General features: G+C 33.6%; 1 protein-coding gene across 2 annotated transcripts in view; it reads left to right on the top strand.

Annotated features, from left to right (window-relative positions):
• Nucleotides 1–16,923, top strand: part of LOC125055470 (rho guanine nucleotide exchange factor 11) — a 137,465-nt gene that overhangs the window by 118,632 nt on the left and 1,910 nt on the right. Inside the window, exons 24-40 of one of the 2 annotated variants that reach the window (XM_047657933.1) lie at nt 3,184–3,287; nt 3,890–4,006; nt 4,704–4,945; nt 6,093–6,277; nt 6,565–6,741; nt 8,295–8,442; nt 9,149–9,261; nt 9,676–9,789; nt 10,336–10,427; nt 10,735–10,978; nt 11,664–11,800; nt 13,011–13,151; nt 13,718–13,801; nt 14,229–14,360; nt 15,138–15,293; nt 15,815–15,994; nt 16,684–16,742. In XM_047657933.1, coding sequence (XP_047513889.1) covers nt 3,184–3,287; nt 3,890–4,006; nt 4,704–4,945; nt 6,093–6,277; nt 6,565–6,741; nt 8,295–8,442; nt 9,149–9,261; nt 9,676–9,789; nt 10,336–10,427; nt 10,735–10,978; nt 11,664–11,800; nt 13,011–13,151; nt 13,718–13,801; nt 14,229–14,360; nt 15,138–15,293; nt 15,815–15,994; nt 16,684–16,742 — 2,425 coding nt within the window. Of the gene's footprint in view, nt 1–3,183; nt 3,288–3,889; nt 4,007–4,703; nt 4,946–6,092; nt 6,278–6,564; nt 6,742–8,294; nt 8,443–9,148; nt 9,262–9,675; nt 9,790–10,335; nt 10,428–10,734; nt 10,979–11,660; nt 11,801–13,010; nt 13,152–13,717; nt 13,802–14,228; nt 14,361–15,137; nt 15,294–15,814; nt 15,995–16,683; nt 16,743–16,923 lie in introns of both variants that reach the window. The other variant, XM_047657932.1, reaches the window with a different exon arrangement.

Genomic DNA, 16,923 nt, shown 5'->3' with positions numbered 1-16,923 from the left:
AAAAATTTTCCAGCAATAAATCTAATTCTATTTGTAGAACTTTATAGGGTGCTGAAGACTAATGTAAATATTTTTTTACATAAAAATGTACTCAGCCATCGATACTTTGGCTATCAAAATTTGTTTATTTTCATGAAATATGATTTCCTCTATAAGCCTTATACGTTATTTGTAAAGCCAGTGTTTTAGATAATTAAAATTATCCAGATGCCGAACCGAGTATGGGTCATGGAGTATGGGCCTCAGATAGGAAAATTAAATGAACATCAGAAATTCTAAAATATGCTATCGTTATATATATAGTAGTCGATTAGTATATTTTAAGTTTCCTATTAAAAGTGTTCCTACGTACCTTATAGAAGTGGTAGGAGTATTAAAATTAGAGAGAGATTGAAATTTAAAAAACATTCATCAATTTAAATTTTTTTTTTCAAAGTCATTTTATGAAAATGAACAGAAGTGTAAAGTGAACTAAAGTGTAAGTAGGTGAAAGTGTAAGTGTAATAAGTAATAAATCAAAATGGCTACGCAAGCGCCGCGCGTTTCCCGCAATGTATCGCTACCGGCCGGCAGACAACCTGCTACTGTCGGTATGCTGGCAAGGCGCACTTTGTCAGAAAGGTGAATTTCATGATGTTAAATAGATAAGTAATAGTTAATAACGCTTGCATAAATAAGGATATCATTTCTTATTTTAAGTAGAGTTAATTAGTCCTTGCGTATTTATAGGTCATATTATGTTAGCTTGTGTAAATGTGTATCAGTGATAAAACTTAAAACGAATATATAAAATAATTACCACACATAAAAACGATGAATGGTTTAACAGAGATTCAATAGTAAATTTTTAGTTATAAATTTTCTGTTTTTACGATATGACTTAACTGATATGTATAATAAAACTACACTCTCTTAAGCATTTCGTATATTAAAGTTACTGTCAATGTTTGCTTGATTGCAATCGATATATTTTCACTTATATTCTTGATTATTTTAATATAATTATAGGTAATATGGCTGTAAAGTCAGTCCATCGAAACGGGTAATAAGATTAATATTTAATATTTAGTAAAGTAATTTTTTAAACTTATTTATTATTAAAAATATGTTATGTCGATACGCTTATCATAATGAGCTGTCGCGTTACACGAGTAAAAGATAACAGCTCCCTGTGGGTACAGGATTTGGGATGTGTCAATCACTTTCTTATTACAAAAATGAAATATTTTTTGGAGAGAAGTTTCATGGTTTCGTATTGGTTTCACAACAGTCTTTGAAAGTTAAATGTTTCATACGGGTTTCTAAAGGTAAGGAACTTTTCCATTAACTGAAAAAGTTTAGGCTTTGTATGGCTCTAACTTGACGGTTTCAAAATTTGCCAGTGTTTTATAATACACAAGGTATTTGCTTTTAATTCTTATTTTCTCATTCTATATTATAAAGAATAATAAATAAAAAAGCAAAGTTAGCCATAACAATGAGAGTTATGTGTTTCATTTTAAAGAATACAAAGACAAGTATGACATGATGTCATACGTGTATTATAATAGGATTATATTATATCACATACATAAGTAATAATTGAATAAATACAAGGTCCATCCATAGTAATGGATTCTATGGAATTATTCATTTAACTAATCGCTATGTAAAGAATATATGTATATTCATACATGTAAATACATATAGTGTGAGCTTGAAGCCGTGGTTTTAATCGCGTATATGCGAGTTACAAATATATACAACGATGACATATATAATCTAGTTTAATTATCAGTATATTTATTGAAATTTTAGGGAGAATGAAATATAGCCTGTGACCTTACAACTATGTCTGCGGATAGGTGAATTATTATAAAAAATAAATTGCAATCATCCTTTTAGGTTTTAGCACTGTTGATCTTTTTTTTAATATAGTTATTACAATTCATACCTAGCCTTTAATTTTTGGGCGTTCCTGAGTTTTTAAAACGGATGGATTCTTTTGTCGCTGTTATAAATATAGGGCCATAAGACGAGCCACTATCAAGAGCAACTCTTTTTATGTCACGCCCTTGCATCTGGAGGACATTAAATTTATCCCTGGGCACGACTCCAAAGAAAACGTGGAAAACCTTTATGCAGGAACACCGTCGAGTAAATCGAAAGCAAACAAACAAAATCGTATAAATATTATGATAGTGTTTTGATCTACGAAAGTTTGATTTGAATGCCCAGTTTTCTACGTTTGTTTCAGGGTCGTGATGTATAAATATCAGAAACAGACAAGCTATTCCTTATGTAACAGTTACATCTGGTTAATGAATAATACTATAGGGAATGTATTTTTATTATATCTCGTTAAACTTATAACTATTATTTTATTTTTTATTTATTTTTTAAATAATTTTATGTTATTATCTCACATATTACAACAAAACTTTTAGTAGGACTGTGTGTATGTGTGTTTTATCTAAAAATAAATATATATTTTAATATAATTTTGCCCAAAATAAATATGGCGCGTAACTTAATATAATCCTGTTAAATAAAGCTTAATTGACTTGAACATGTAGTGATTTCAGCGTTTTGAAGCTTTTCTTCTGACGCGCCATCTGTCTTGTATTTTTTAATGTTAACTAATATTCAAATAAATTGTCAAGTGAAATCTGTAGAACTGTTAGGGACAGATATCGCTATAGATAATTTTTAAAATAATTATATGTACCTAAAACCTAACTTTATTTTGAAGCAAATGTATCGAAGTTGCGAATTGGTCTAAGAGAAAGTAGTTTGAGCGATTCCCCCGGCTTTGCGTTGTAGGGCTGTTAATGCCAAATATAGCCCTCCTATTTCCTCTGCACGTGTTTATTTAGCGGCTTCCTCTCGACCTTTGCTTCTTAGTTATTAATACCAGTACAATTGTTTTCACGGAATCCTAGCGTTCTCTTTGATGGCGCCCAGCGATATGTAGTCATTGTTTTGCTTTTAATATTAAAATTCCTTTGTAATTATGGTACCATTCTAAAGAGATAAAATATTATAATTTTCTGTTTAAATATAAATATAAAAAATAATATTTTTTTACTCACCAATGTCAATACATTATGTTAATGTTAATGGAACAATTACAAACAAAAATATTCTGTAACTACAAAAAGAATATGCTATGCACTATGTAAGCTTTGTGCGTGTATGTTACAGTGACCTGGAACCAGGAGCGGGAACAGCACCTTCGGGTAGTTCCAGCAGTTCCAGCTTATCATCCCGTAGTAATGAGAGCAGCTCTGTTGCGGCTGAACAACAAGGTAATATCATAGTTTATATATTCAATAATAGAACAATTCCATAAAGTAATACAGTCGACTCTCGATAATTTGACACTCGTTAATTTGAATTCGGATCTCGGTCCCTTGAAAAATACTCGATAAATTGAATAAAATCAATGATAATTGGTCCCTTCGGTAATTTGAAGTTGAAAAAGTATTATCTTGCTCGCCAACATGCGATAAATTGAAATCCGGTCTTCCCTACTCTCTATAATTTAAAGCGTTTATCATGCACATACCTGTCGTTTGTTTACATACATGCACAGACTTGTCTATTGTTTACAAAAATCACTCACTCAAAAAATTAAAATTAAATTACAGACTTCGTTTCGAAATAAAAATGTGTGAATAATTGTTATAATAATTGTTAATACATAATAAGAATATAGAAATAATAAGTAACAAATTTTGATCAAATTCTTATTTCCTTCAGTCGCCCCTCCCCCTCGTGGTTATTCAAACACTTGTTATTTTGAACTCTTGATAATTTGAAATTTATCTCTGGTCCCTTGAGTTTCAAATTATCGAGAGTCGACTGTAGCAGTTTATAGATATGTATTTTATGAATTTTGATATTTTAGATTGGTCAGATGAAGAGGAGCCCTTGGCAGCACAATGGTCGGACAGTCTCCCTCCAGGTGTACGAGACACCATAGTGCTAAGTGCTAGGCTACGCAAGCGACAAGAAGTTATACATGGTAAGAAAACCTGGCAACGCTCCATGTTTGTGTATAAATTTCGATTTACTTTTGACCCCTTCAAAACTCGTAAATTATTTAATCTACATACATTAACTTTTGGCATATTTATTGATTCGCTCTTGAGCTTGAATTGCATTTCGAGTGAACGCAGAAATTTGCACCCATTTAGATCTCGATTCTTTTACCGGTGATGTTGAGAACGAAGCATTATTCAATTTTGAACTGGCTCTGTAGTTAAAAGTCGAGGCTAATGAACATCATGTCTTATGCATGGTTAATTTTGACGTGATACGTCTTTAAAATCATTTTAGTCGGGTGACATGTTCAGTCACACCAAAACCTCACGAGCGCGATCGCAGGTATAACGAGAGAGAGACGGACCGATCTCCCGTCTCATCTCGAGCGCTGCCAGTCATTCCGTGAATGTATGAAGAAAAATGTATATCATAGTCGAATAAGTAAACTTGTCATTTTACACCCGAAATTTATCATCAAAAGTGTGAATAAAACGATAGATGTAATTTAAAATTTGAAAAAATTGTTATTTTCATTAATTCCTTACTTCCCAAAAACTTATATCACCAATAAGACGTTATCACGTAAACATCTCGATCGTAAACCTACTTTACAAACAACCAATATTTTTATATTAAACCATTTATTGACATATTTTAAAATACTTTTCATTTTACAGAATTGATTGTCTCCGAAGCATCACACGTGCGTTGGCTTAAAGTCCTTGGCGGTGATTTCCTGAAGCCCTTAGAGCGACAGTCCAATCTCCTACCTCCTGAAGAGTTGAGAGCGCTATTCCCAAACTTGCCCAGTGTTAAAGAGCGCCACTTAAGACTGTACTCAGAATTGAGGACAGTACGAAACGAGGCGCCCAATCATGTTGTACAAGTACGGCCCGTTGCTGATGCTATGCTTAATACGGTAAGTAATTATATTGTAAAAGATACAAGAAAAATAATGTTTTTGTAAAATGTAAGCAAAGCTCTTAAAAATAATAGTACATACAAAAATAAATAATAGTTTAAAAAAAATAAAAAATTTGGTTGCTCGATACACAGCGCCCCACGCTTTTCCACAATAATACCAGTATTTTTTGTTCATTACCATTTTCAGCCTAAATTAGGAATTATTTTTCACTTTTTAGTTTGATGTGCTTTAAAAGCGTGTTTTTTAGTTTTTTTTAACTATTATTTATTTTTTATGTTTTAGTTATTTTTTTTTATTTTTTTTTTTCGGATTATTGCATTGTCATCGATCTTTGACAGGTGCGCAAAGTTTGCATTAAATCTGTCCGTTAAAAGTGGGTGACCCACTCACCCACTCACCCATTCATACATACATACATACATACATACAGATGAAGCTAATATAAAGCGTGTAATAAACGTATTAATTGTTTGAAATCCATTTCGTTTTCAAGCATAGAAAATGTGTGGGTAATATGTGAATAAAAGTAAATAATTACTGTTGACATAATCACCGAATAAGAAAATCAAAGACCCTATTCCCCTATAGTGCTTACGTAATACTTGAATGACCCCTAAACCAATGCCGGTCAAAAACGCCAAAAGTAACCAAACCACGCCTGCATTTCCCGCCAATCATCTCGTTCGATTACCTACATTCAAAACAAGTTAAGCCAATTTAGGATTCAACTTTTTATTTATTATTAAACTAGCCGTTTCCCGCCCGCTTCGCTGGCGAATTAAAATAAGAAATAAATAAAATTTTGTTTCATTATCATTTTTTTTTATATTTTTATTATTCTTCTTTTTAACTTCCCGCTAAGAAAATTGAAAATTTTCGAAAATCGAGTTTTTAACAGATGTTGACGTTTTGAGGTTCTAGAAAGCCTCCCCGAATGTTTCCGCGGTGAAGTATGTATGTATAAATTTTCATAAAAGTAAAACAGCAATAAAAAAATAGCCATAAACCATCTAGGAAAAATTCCGCATCGAATGGCAGTAGTTTCATGTTGATACGATCAGTGGTTTAGGCGTGAAGGAGCCTCAAACGAAGACCATTTTTCTTTTATATATATAGATTCTCTCATAATTATTTTTTTCAGCTTGGTGAAGCCGGATACTCCTCGTGCCTAGCTAAATTCTGTCGGGGACAGCGTATGGCGCTTGAAGCGTTACGTGAGCGCCGGCGTAAGAATAAAGAATTACATCAGTTTTTGGCCGGAAGGGAACAATTACCTCGCTGTGGTAGGCTGCAGTTGAGGGATTTGCTTGCCTGTGTTTGGCAGAGGTATGATTATATAAAAGTCTTTGCTCAAATGAAATCTTTAGTTGTAAAGCTATATCTAATATAGAAAAGTTTTCATCATATATCAAGTATAGTTTCCTAAATTAAAATATAAACTTCAAATTACACAAGAAAGACAAAGAAGAAAAAAGGATATAATTGTTCAAATTCAGGAATTCCTACAAATTCTAATTCTTAAATTTAGTCAACTATAATCTATTAGTTATTTAGCAAAACTTTAAAATTAAAGTGTGATGTGAATTAGTTGACAATTATGTTATCTCTTTCAGGTTGACGAAATACCAACTACTGCTAGAAGGTATCCTTAAGACAGTGACTGAAGATCAAAGTGAAGATGACCCAGAGAGCGAAGAAGATATTACCCAGCTTCGCAAAGCGTTGAACACGGCTAAAGATGTATTGCATAGTGTTGATACTGCCATACGGACCTCTGAGAATGAGCACAGGTCCGTAACTAAATTTGATATAACGTGTGCTGGGTTCGAATTCCGGCGTAACAATAATTATTACGTGTCAAATTTTCACCATCACTACTTTATTGACAGGAAGCATATTACATAGAAAATACTTTTTATTTTCAATTTATTGCGCTAAAAACACAGTTCAAAGGACAGCCTAATACTTGAAAAAGTAAATATAGTAACAGTAGCAATTCTGATAAAATAAAATAAAAATCTGACACATATGACATTTTAAGTCAAATTAACAGATACATATTAAATTGCCAGGAAATAAGTTTAACCATTATAAGGGAAATGATTTAAAGTCATATGCAGCCTGCACTTAGTAATTTATTGAAATGACTTAATAAAACAATGTATTATAGTCATTGATATACAAAAAACCCAAGATGCACAGTCTCATATAAAAGTAACGCTCGAAAGTGTCCCGAAACACTATTTCTGTCCATAACAGTATATGTTACAAGCATATATTATTGCAAAATCAACCTTACGCGAATTGCTTAAAGTTGTTATTACAACGCAGTGTATACGTACTTAAAGCGATAAAATTTTACGACCGACCGTGGTCGGTAGGACAAGGTATTGAGTGGAGTCGAACATGACTTTTTTATTTACAACTATTTAACATAATTTTAAATTTATCCGACTTTTCGGGTGTTTTACAGCGTGAGTGGTCACGGTGACTGAAGACAAAAGGTGTTGGATGTTAAATAGTTGTAAATTTATAATAATACATAACTTTAATCCGGTTAAAAAGTTTTTTCTTTAAATTAAAAAAAAAAATTAAATTGGCTATCTCCTGACCCACACTTTATATAGCGTAAATATATTTGTCAAAAACTACACACAAAAAAGTTCAAGAGTACATAAATTTATTTATAAAAAAAAACACAAATAAATAACATCGACTCCACTTGTAGACGCGAGACTATTTGAAATGAGCGCACAATTTAGAATGTTGCGCTCATTTTTTGAGGACGTTTTTTTGACGTTGAGTGTGCATCTTGGGTTTTTTGTATATCAATGATTATAGTATCTAGATAATACAGTCTAGGCTTAAATAAATGTGACACAAACTTATAAACAACTGCCTTGCGATTCTGTAACTCACTTTTCGAACTCACATAACGATTTGGCATTCTGATAAACAATAAACTACATTATCAGAATGCCAAATCATAACATGACTGCTTCACGACTGATTTGAGCGCGACCACCGATGCGAAAACTGCTTTATGAGTTCGAAAAGTGAGTTACAGAATCGCAAGGCTGATATGATTGGTTTTGTTACATGTACTATGAATATAATGTCTTTTAAGATCCTTAGCAATCAGAACCGTTCGATAATTAAATCTTTGCCATTGTTATTAATAATGGAAGGAATAAAAATAAATACATTTTAGTTGGATCTTTATGGCGACGGTATGTCCAATTTCAGTCGCCGGCCAAGAGAAGTATGTGGCACTGTAGTATTTTGAACGTCTCGTCTCTTCGTATAAGTGTAGTTTTCCTAATAAAATTATTTACAATTCCAGATTGAGAACAATTCAAAGTAAGCTGGAAGTGCGAGCTCCGATGACTCCCGAGTGGGAGGAGCTACGTCGTCTGGAGTTGCCTCATCACTCGCTTCGTATAGAGGGGGAGTTACTTGTACGCACTGACACCAAAAAGATGACCGTTCTTGTAAGTACAGATTTTATAAAACAAGGACTACCTGAACTAATGAATTACTATTATTTTAAATATATAGTGTAAACTCTTTTAAAGTCATTCGTTACAAGGAAAAACTCTCTATTACGTATAATTGATTTAAATTTGATTGTTTTAACACAAAATCTATACATTAATTCACTCTTTATACGGAAATAGCCATTCTCTATTACGATGAAATACTTTCATATTTAGACATCAACAACTGTTACTAAACGCACAATCGTCACCTATCGTGTATTACGTCAGGCAAAGTTAACAGAATATAAGTGTTAAAATAATTTACCTATTGATAGTAATAAAATTAGAAATTTTTGTAATTGGTTAAATGCGGTCCGTATAACGAAAAAAATGCTCGGTCCCTTGAAATTAGTTATAAAGAGTTTATACTGTAGTTAAATGCAATTAAGATCTCAGATGAAAAAAGTAATTTAATGTGTATATGGGTTTGGGAGCGCTGAAGTATTACGTAACGAATTTGGGGGGGGGGGGTCTTTTTGTACTTTACACCACATAAGGGTAACTTTTAGGTATGAAGAGCCATTAGGTGGTCACGAAACGTTTAATACTTGGCGTTACGGCGCTTTACACGGGAGGGGGGGTCAATTGTCTCCAAAAATTGCGTGACGTAATTCTTGAACGCTTTGGGAAAGAAATTGTATTATACTTTATATTTCAGGCACTGATGCTGGATGATAGCCTGGTTCTCTTACAACGTGAAGCTGACCGGTTCTTATTGAAGCCCATAGCGCATCCCTCGCAGAATACAATGCTGTCACCGCTTATCAAGTGGTTAGTTCATTGTTCAAATTAATGCAAAATTTTTCTTTGATATAATCGTAGTACATTAATTATTTCATATTTTTAATGAATTATACGAACAAAAAATTTCTCTATGGATGTATAAATTTTATTTATTTAGTTATCAAGCCCACGACATATCAAGGCCACACACAGTCCTAAATCTACCAATAATTTCACAAAATCTTACATCCAAAATGTGCGACAATCAACGCAAGCATAAGTTTCTCAAAAAAAAAACAAATAGAAATTTAAAAAAAATACAACTAAAACACACACGACAATTAAAATAATTTTTTTTTTAACATAAACAAAATAAAACTTTCAACAATTTTAGTTCAAAATGATTTTCAAATGAATAATATTCAGTATGGATTCTTAGTTAACTTAAGTTTTAATCAACAGGGATAAGGTTCTGTTCCGTCCGAACGCTGCGATGCGAAATACATTCTTCCTCATGAACATCAACGGCTTTCAAATGCACGAGCTGTCCACCAACACTGCAGCCGAATATTCTACGTGAGTTTTTAATTAAATACTGAACTTTATTCATCGTCACTGGTTTTTTATTGTATTGCTTTTTTTTCTGTTATAAACACGGTGATAATATACAAGAATTTTATAGGAACTTTTAATATGAATATCTATTTATAACGAGTACAATTGATAGATACAGCCAAAATATACTAACTATGACATTCTATATAAGTACAGTACTCGGCCATTTATAAGTAGCATCGTGCTTTAGACACAGATCGGCTAGCTTCGGCTTCGTATAGCGCTGTCTCTCTCTCCTAATAGATACCGGACTGTTAGTGTTTTGTGTGACAGAGATGACTCTCTACAAAGCGAGTATCTCTTTCTAAAGCATGATACGACTTATAAATGGTCTGGTACTGTAGTACTTGTAATATAATATTTTGGATATTTGCTTAAGTTCTAAGTTTACTTGGAAAAATAGTAACATCATATGTCGACGAAGATAGAACATCATAAAATGTGATTTTGCAAATAACCGTTTTTTTTTATTTAAATATATATGTGCTTTGTTTTCATTTGTTTCAGATGGGTGAGACTGATACAAGAATCTCGTTTGGCTGAAACTAAACCCACACTTACGTCTACACATCAACACACGAGATCCACTGATGACTCTGGTTAGATTTTTTTATACAAACGCAATTTTTTAATAATTCTTTAGGCGCCTGTACAAATTGCTGGGTGGGACTTAAAAAAACAAGTATGTCTTTGACCTCTTGATGTTTGTTCTGTCTAAAGGACAGTATAGTAATGCAGATATAGCATATAAATTATATTTAAAAAAATAATAATATGTAGGTTTTGGAGTTTCCCGTATATTAAATGTTATATAGTTGTTTATAATTTCATTATTTATTGCAACGTGATTTTTTTAACGCATTACGTTTTTTATAACAAAATAAATTACGATTAAATATATTATAGGAATAAACGTATCGAGAAATCCGTCTGATGCATCTGAGAAGTCAGCGTCTAGCGCTCCACCAGACGATACCTGTGACAGCGACCGCGATGTGCGGGACAAGGACAAGGAGAGAGAGAAAGAGACGAACGATAGAGCCTCTGTGGAGCCAGAAAGAGAGAAAGCATCGTTAGAGCGAGAAGAGAAAACAGAACGGTTGAATAGATCTGTCTCTGTTGAGACGGACAATCCGGAAGATAAACACAGGTAACAGTTTAAGCATTTTCTAGTCAAGAAATTTTGTATCCATAAAAAAATATTTGTAATTATTCTACAACTAAACAGATTTTGATGATTGCTTAGTCTTCAAGCTATAATTAATCAAGGAAAGACGTTTATAAATATTTAATTTAGCCATTGCGAATATTGCGAGGGACTATACATCTTAATCATTTCATCATAAGAGGAAATATGGTTGCAATAAATCTTATTGTTTAAAAAATAATAAACATAGAGTTAAGTTTGGTGACGGTTATTGGAGGGATGTTCAAATAAATTAACCTCTTAACGCTGGGCTGGCTTTAATCGTTTCAAAAATGACCTTATAACTAACATAAAATTAGGGGTAGTGAGATTACGACAATATACTAACAAAGTTTGACTTATTTAACTGTTCTTAAATCTAAGTGACATTATCGGAAACGAGAATGTTATTTATCACAATTTATGAGTGTATGAAAAACTAAAGGGAACATTTATTACTAAACTGACGTTACAATTCATTAACTACAATATGTATAAATGTAATTTAACTAATATTAGGTCACATAACACTAGTCACTCGTGAAGAGTATTTGTATTAAATGTAAATAAATAATTTGTTTAATATTAAGCGGATTATTCTTTAAACTGCAAACAAAAGAAAATCTGGATAATTTTTTTTTTTCAGAAGGCGACCAACAGTAGGACGTATAACGACGCATGTGTGTGATCCAGAAAGTGAGGTCGCGTTAGTGGAGGGCGGGGCTGTGACCGTACGTCCGCCTCTTAGGGACGTACTCACTGCGCAGAGAGTCTTATCTCACACAGGTAATAAAGGGGTTTTCATAAGAAATTTGTAGAATACTTGTGTTTTGTGATATTTAGGGTCTGTTTCACAATGTACGGATAAGTTCTACATAAGTTCCAAATTAGATATTTATTACTTCAGATCTTACTATTGTCAGATAGCGCTATTCGTCACATAAAGTCCATCATAAGTTATGAGTGTGATGAAGTGTCAAATAGCACAATTTATCTTCCAAATAATTTATGTGATGCCATTGATATATAAAAAACCTAAGATGCACAATCAACGTCTAAAAAACGTCCTCAAAAATGAGCGCAACATTCTAAATTGTGCGCTTATTTCAAATAGTCTCGCGTCTAATAAGTGGAGTCGATGTTATTTATTTGTGTTTTTTTTTATAAATAAATTTATGTACTTTTGAACTTTTTAGTGTGTAGTTTTTGATAAATATATTTACGCTATATAAAGTGTAGGTCAGGAGGTAGCCAATTTAACATTTTTTTTTAATTTAAAGAAAAAACTTTTTAACCGGATTAAAGTTATGTATTATTATAAATTTACACCTATTTAACATCCAACACCTTTTGTCTTCAGTCACCGTGACCACGCACGCTGTAAAGCACCCGAAAAGTCGGATAAATTTAAAATGTGTTAAATAGTTGTAAATAAAAAAGTCATGTTCGACTCCACTCAATACCTTGTCCTACCGATCACGGTCGGTCGTAAAAATTTATTGCTTTAAGTACGTATACACTGCGTTGTAATAACAACTTTAAGCAATTCGCGTAAGGTTGATTTTGCAATAATATATGCTTGTAACATATACTGTTATAGACATACTGTTATAGAAAGGAACAGAAATAGTGTTTCGGGACACTTTCGAGCGTTACTTTTATTCGAGACTGTGCATCTTGGGTTTTTTTGTATATCAATGTGTGTTGCAAAGCTATTTGTTACTTTATCCATACATTGTGAAACAGACCCTTATTTATAAAAAATGCTTTTTACAGTACAGACAAGTATCAATGATAGTCAACTTCCGGATTATTAACTATCGATTTTGTCATTTGTAAAAACAAAAATTACAGCCTTAGGGTACAACGCACTACGAGTCGTAGTTTTAACCATAGCATTAGAAATTTTAAATTCTTAGTATCAAAAGATGTGATGGAATACTATTCAAAAGCTACTTATTTATCACTTCAACTTATTATAAACAATTTGTTTTAGAACGTCTCCGACGCCTTGACGAGGCGATATCTCAAGCATTACAAGCGAAAAGTGCGGTAATAGCGGAGTTGTTAGGCGTTCCTCCCGAAAGCTATAGCCACATGGCGGAACTTGCCGTTGCGGAAACAATGGGACAAGTTGGTAAGGGAAACTGTACTTAGTTTTTTATCGTAATGGACCTTAGGGTTAAAAAAAGGTGGTTAAAGGTTAAACCTTTATACTACGGGTTGCAGACCAAGTGCTAAGCTAAGTTAGTTTAGCTTAGCTCGCATAGCTGACGCAGTTTTCCATACTTGTGTGCAGACCGCAAACTATGCGAACTAAGCTATGTGAGCTAACTAAAATATGCAAAGCTAAGTTAGTTGTGTATGCCGATGCGCAGCTGCACGAGCTAAGCTAAGCCCCTCCCGCTACCCCGCACACCCTTCGCCACACTGACTGAGCTTTGGCTTAGCTGTTGGTGTGCACGCTATTTATTTCTAGCTTAGCTTAGCCTAGCTTGCTTGGCATAGCTTAGTTTAGCCTTGGCATAGCTTAGTTTTCGGTCTGCAACCGGCTTTAGTTTGGCAAAGTATTAAATAATATTAATTACGCGTGTTACCAGCTTATTATGTAAAAGAAAAAATCATGTAAGAAAGCATCAAGTAAAAACTATTCATACAGTTTAATATTATTTAGAGTTTTATCTAATAAATTAACCCTTTTAGACTTATGTGGAGACCTTCGTCCTAACGATGTATCAAATGGTGAACCGGATGTTCATCAACTGCTGTTGGCTGCGCAGGCACAAGGTAATTTCATTTTCTATTTCTTTATATGCTGCCGAACTTTAATACCTATTATTTTCATAATCACATAATCGCCTTTCTTTAGATATTTTCGCTCTATTCGTACTTGGGTAGAAGCAAGATGAATTTTTTTTACTAAATTTAATACCCCGAGTTATTAAAAATGTATTCTAAAAGAGATTGTTGGTTTCCGGTAAGCAGGAGCTAAAATAGCTTTTTAATGCAGTGGTTAAAGGTGTTTTGAATTTCGAATGTGTGTGTGTGTCTAATATATATATATATGTTTCAATTATCAAAAAAAACTGTTACGATATGAAAACGTGCACCTCGAGAGCGACACTATACTCTACTCCAGATTAAAATAAATACACACTTGCCTTGAAAATAACTTTTGCTTTTGAAACTAAGATTTATTTTACAAAATTTAAAGCGAATCAACTGACGGAAGCGCTAAGCAGTGCGCTATCCCTGAGTGAGACGAGTGCGGTGCGCGCGCGCAGCGGACGATGTGACTCGTGTCGGAGTAGGACTTTGCGACCTTCTGCCACGCCCCGTATTGATGGTAAATCTTTCAATTACCCTCCAGTAGAGCATAAGTACCAATTATTATTTTTTGCTAGATTGATCAAATTTACCGTTAATATAAATTTACCTTAAGAAATTGTGAATGTCTAAACCGAATGATTCGATGTCTTGGGGACTTATAGCTTGATTCTAAAATATGGCGAGAGAGCCGACGGCTGGCCATGCGTCATACTCGTGAACGGGTGCTACTTGTGGTGACTGGTCGTACTTGAATTCGTGTATGCGGTGATGTTAGTAATTTCGACTATGTGTTTGCGTGTTGTTCCCACGAGAATGTAAGTGCGTGCCTATTTCACCATGCCTCCTGCTGATAGAGGACAAATCTTTGTTTTTAATTTATTTTATTATTATTTATTGATTAAGTTTTCATGTGGAACATGGTGTAATGGTTGCAGCTCCTTACAAACGTTGTGTAAAACAAAAAACTTTGCTATTAAAAAGAGTGGCGTAGAGTTTATCGCCAGTTCTTCTCTTCGGTTCTACGCCCTTGATTTGAGAACTGGCAGTAAATGTGAAATTAGAAGCATTTACTGTATATTTCTTTTTTGACGTTCTTAGTGTACATTGTGTTACCTACGTGAATAAACGATTTTTGCCTTTTTGATTGTGATTGGTTAATCAGTCTAATCCTTAAATACAATATGTACTTGTAATTGAAAAGTACACGTAGTAAGTGATTTTAGTAAGAACTAAAGCTTTTTTTACTTAAGTTGTGGACATTACGATACGTGGAATGACCGAGTTAATATTTCAGAATCGGCAGACAACTGGAATCTAGTAGAAGACTCTCAACCGGGTGACGTGTCACACCTGTCTGAGACGGCGCCAACTCAATCGGTCGATCAGTCGTTCGACTTGTTGACTGATGTTGACAACCAATTGCGGGAGCCTACGGTTGATGCGGCTTTTGGTGAGTTTTTATATTTTCTACATAACGTTTGCCTTTCATGGAAATGAGAAATGCACATAGTCTGATCCGATGTTTGTGTTGTGTGTTTTCCAAAGCGAATTTTATATATTTTTTTTGCGTTCCTGCTCAATAGATATTATGTAAAAATGCGTTAGGGAGCGTTCAAGTATTACGTAAAGCAATTTTTGGAGATTATTTGGACCCCCCCCCCCCCCATGTAACTCGCCGTAACGTTGTTCAGTACTCAAGTACAGTACTGTACCCAAGTATAGTAAAACGTTTCGTGACCACCTAGTGACTCTTAAGTTACTATTATGTGGTGTAAGTCGAAAAAAATATTAACAATAACGCGTAATTTAATTCCCGCCCCACATAGTAACGTTTTACAAAAGGACCCCCCCCCCCCAAAATTCGTTACGTAATACTTGAACGCTCCCTCAGCACAGACACGTCGAGATGCTTATTCTAACATTAGGTAATTTTCGAATTGTGTCACATAATGTATATACAAATAATTACAGCGGAAGAAGTAAGTGCGTCGGGTGAAGCCCAATTGGCTCGGAACTTAGTGGGCGTGGCTTGCGGCTTGCAGGCGTCTCTGGGGCGGCTGGTGGCTGCCCTTCCCGCCCTGCAACAAGATCGTGCCTCCTTAAGATCAAGCCTCGCCGCTGCAAGGGAACGGGCTGAGAGGCTCGCTCATGGTACTTACTTTTAATGTTCTAGTGCTCATCATCATCATTCTCATCCTACCTTTGCAGCTTTATTTGTTAAGATTATCTTTAAACTATATAAATCTTAATATATATAAATTACGTGTCACGTTGTTGTCCGCTATGGACTCCTAAACTACCGAACCGATATCAATCAAATTTGCACACCGTGTGTAGTTTGATCCAACTTAAAAGATAGGATAGCTTACATCTCAATTTATACCCGCAATATTATTTTATTAATAATTATATTTTATTAATAATTATATTTATTTTATTAATATTAATATTTTATTAATAATTACCCGCAAAATTATTTTATTAAATAACAAATATTTGTTTATTATTTGATACAATTCTAACAGATGGCGCTGTGTTAAAAGTACCAACGTTTCACATAAGTTCTCCTACCGTTTCTCATGAATGTAATATAACAAAAACCTTAGCCACAGCAACGCTTGGCTGGTCTGCTAGTTTTATATAAATTATTAATATTGACACACTCCTCTTAACTTACAAAATGGTTTCGGTGTTATCATTTTCAGGTTACATCGTAAATAATAGCTGGAGTGATATTTTTATCTAATACTTGACATAGATATGTTCATTTGAACAAAAAATATTGTTTTCAGTAACTAAAAAAATATTTTTATATTTCTGTAACATGACGTATATTTCAGATAAAAAAGTCAGTGAAGATATGACGTTTCCAAATGAGAGTGTGGACCAATCAATGCAGGTGTGTGAATCAACCAAATAAACAAAAATGGTGTACTTGCGCGTAAGAAGTTATACTTCTTTGGCATTATTAAAAATAGTTTTTGATTGCATGCAAATAATTAATTACAATTTAATAATCCTGGAAAAGGAGTCATTATAGTCAATAAAGTTCAGTTTACATTTGAAAAATTTAATAAATA

This window comes from Pieris napi, chromosome 13, assembly GCF_905475465.1.
Source record: "Pieris napi chromosome 13, ilPieNapi1.2, whole genome shotgun sequence".
Lineage (NCBI taxonomy): Eukaryota > Metazoa > Arthropoda > Insecta > Lepidoptera > Pieridae > Pieris > Pieris napi.
Note: the sequence above shows the minus strand (reverse complement) of the source record. Positions and strands in the feature narration are given on the sequence as shown.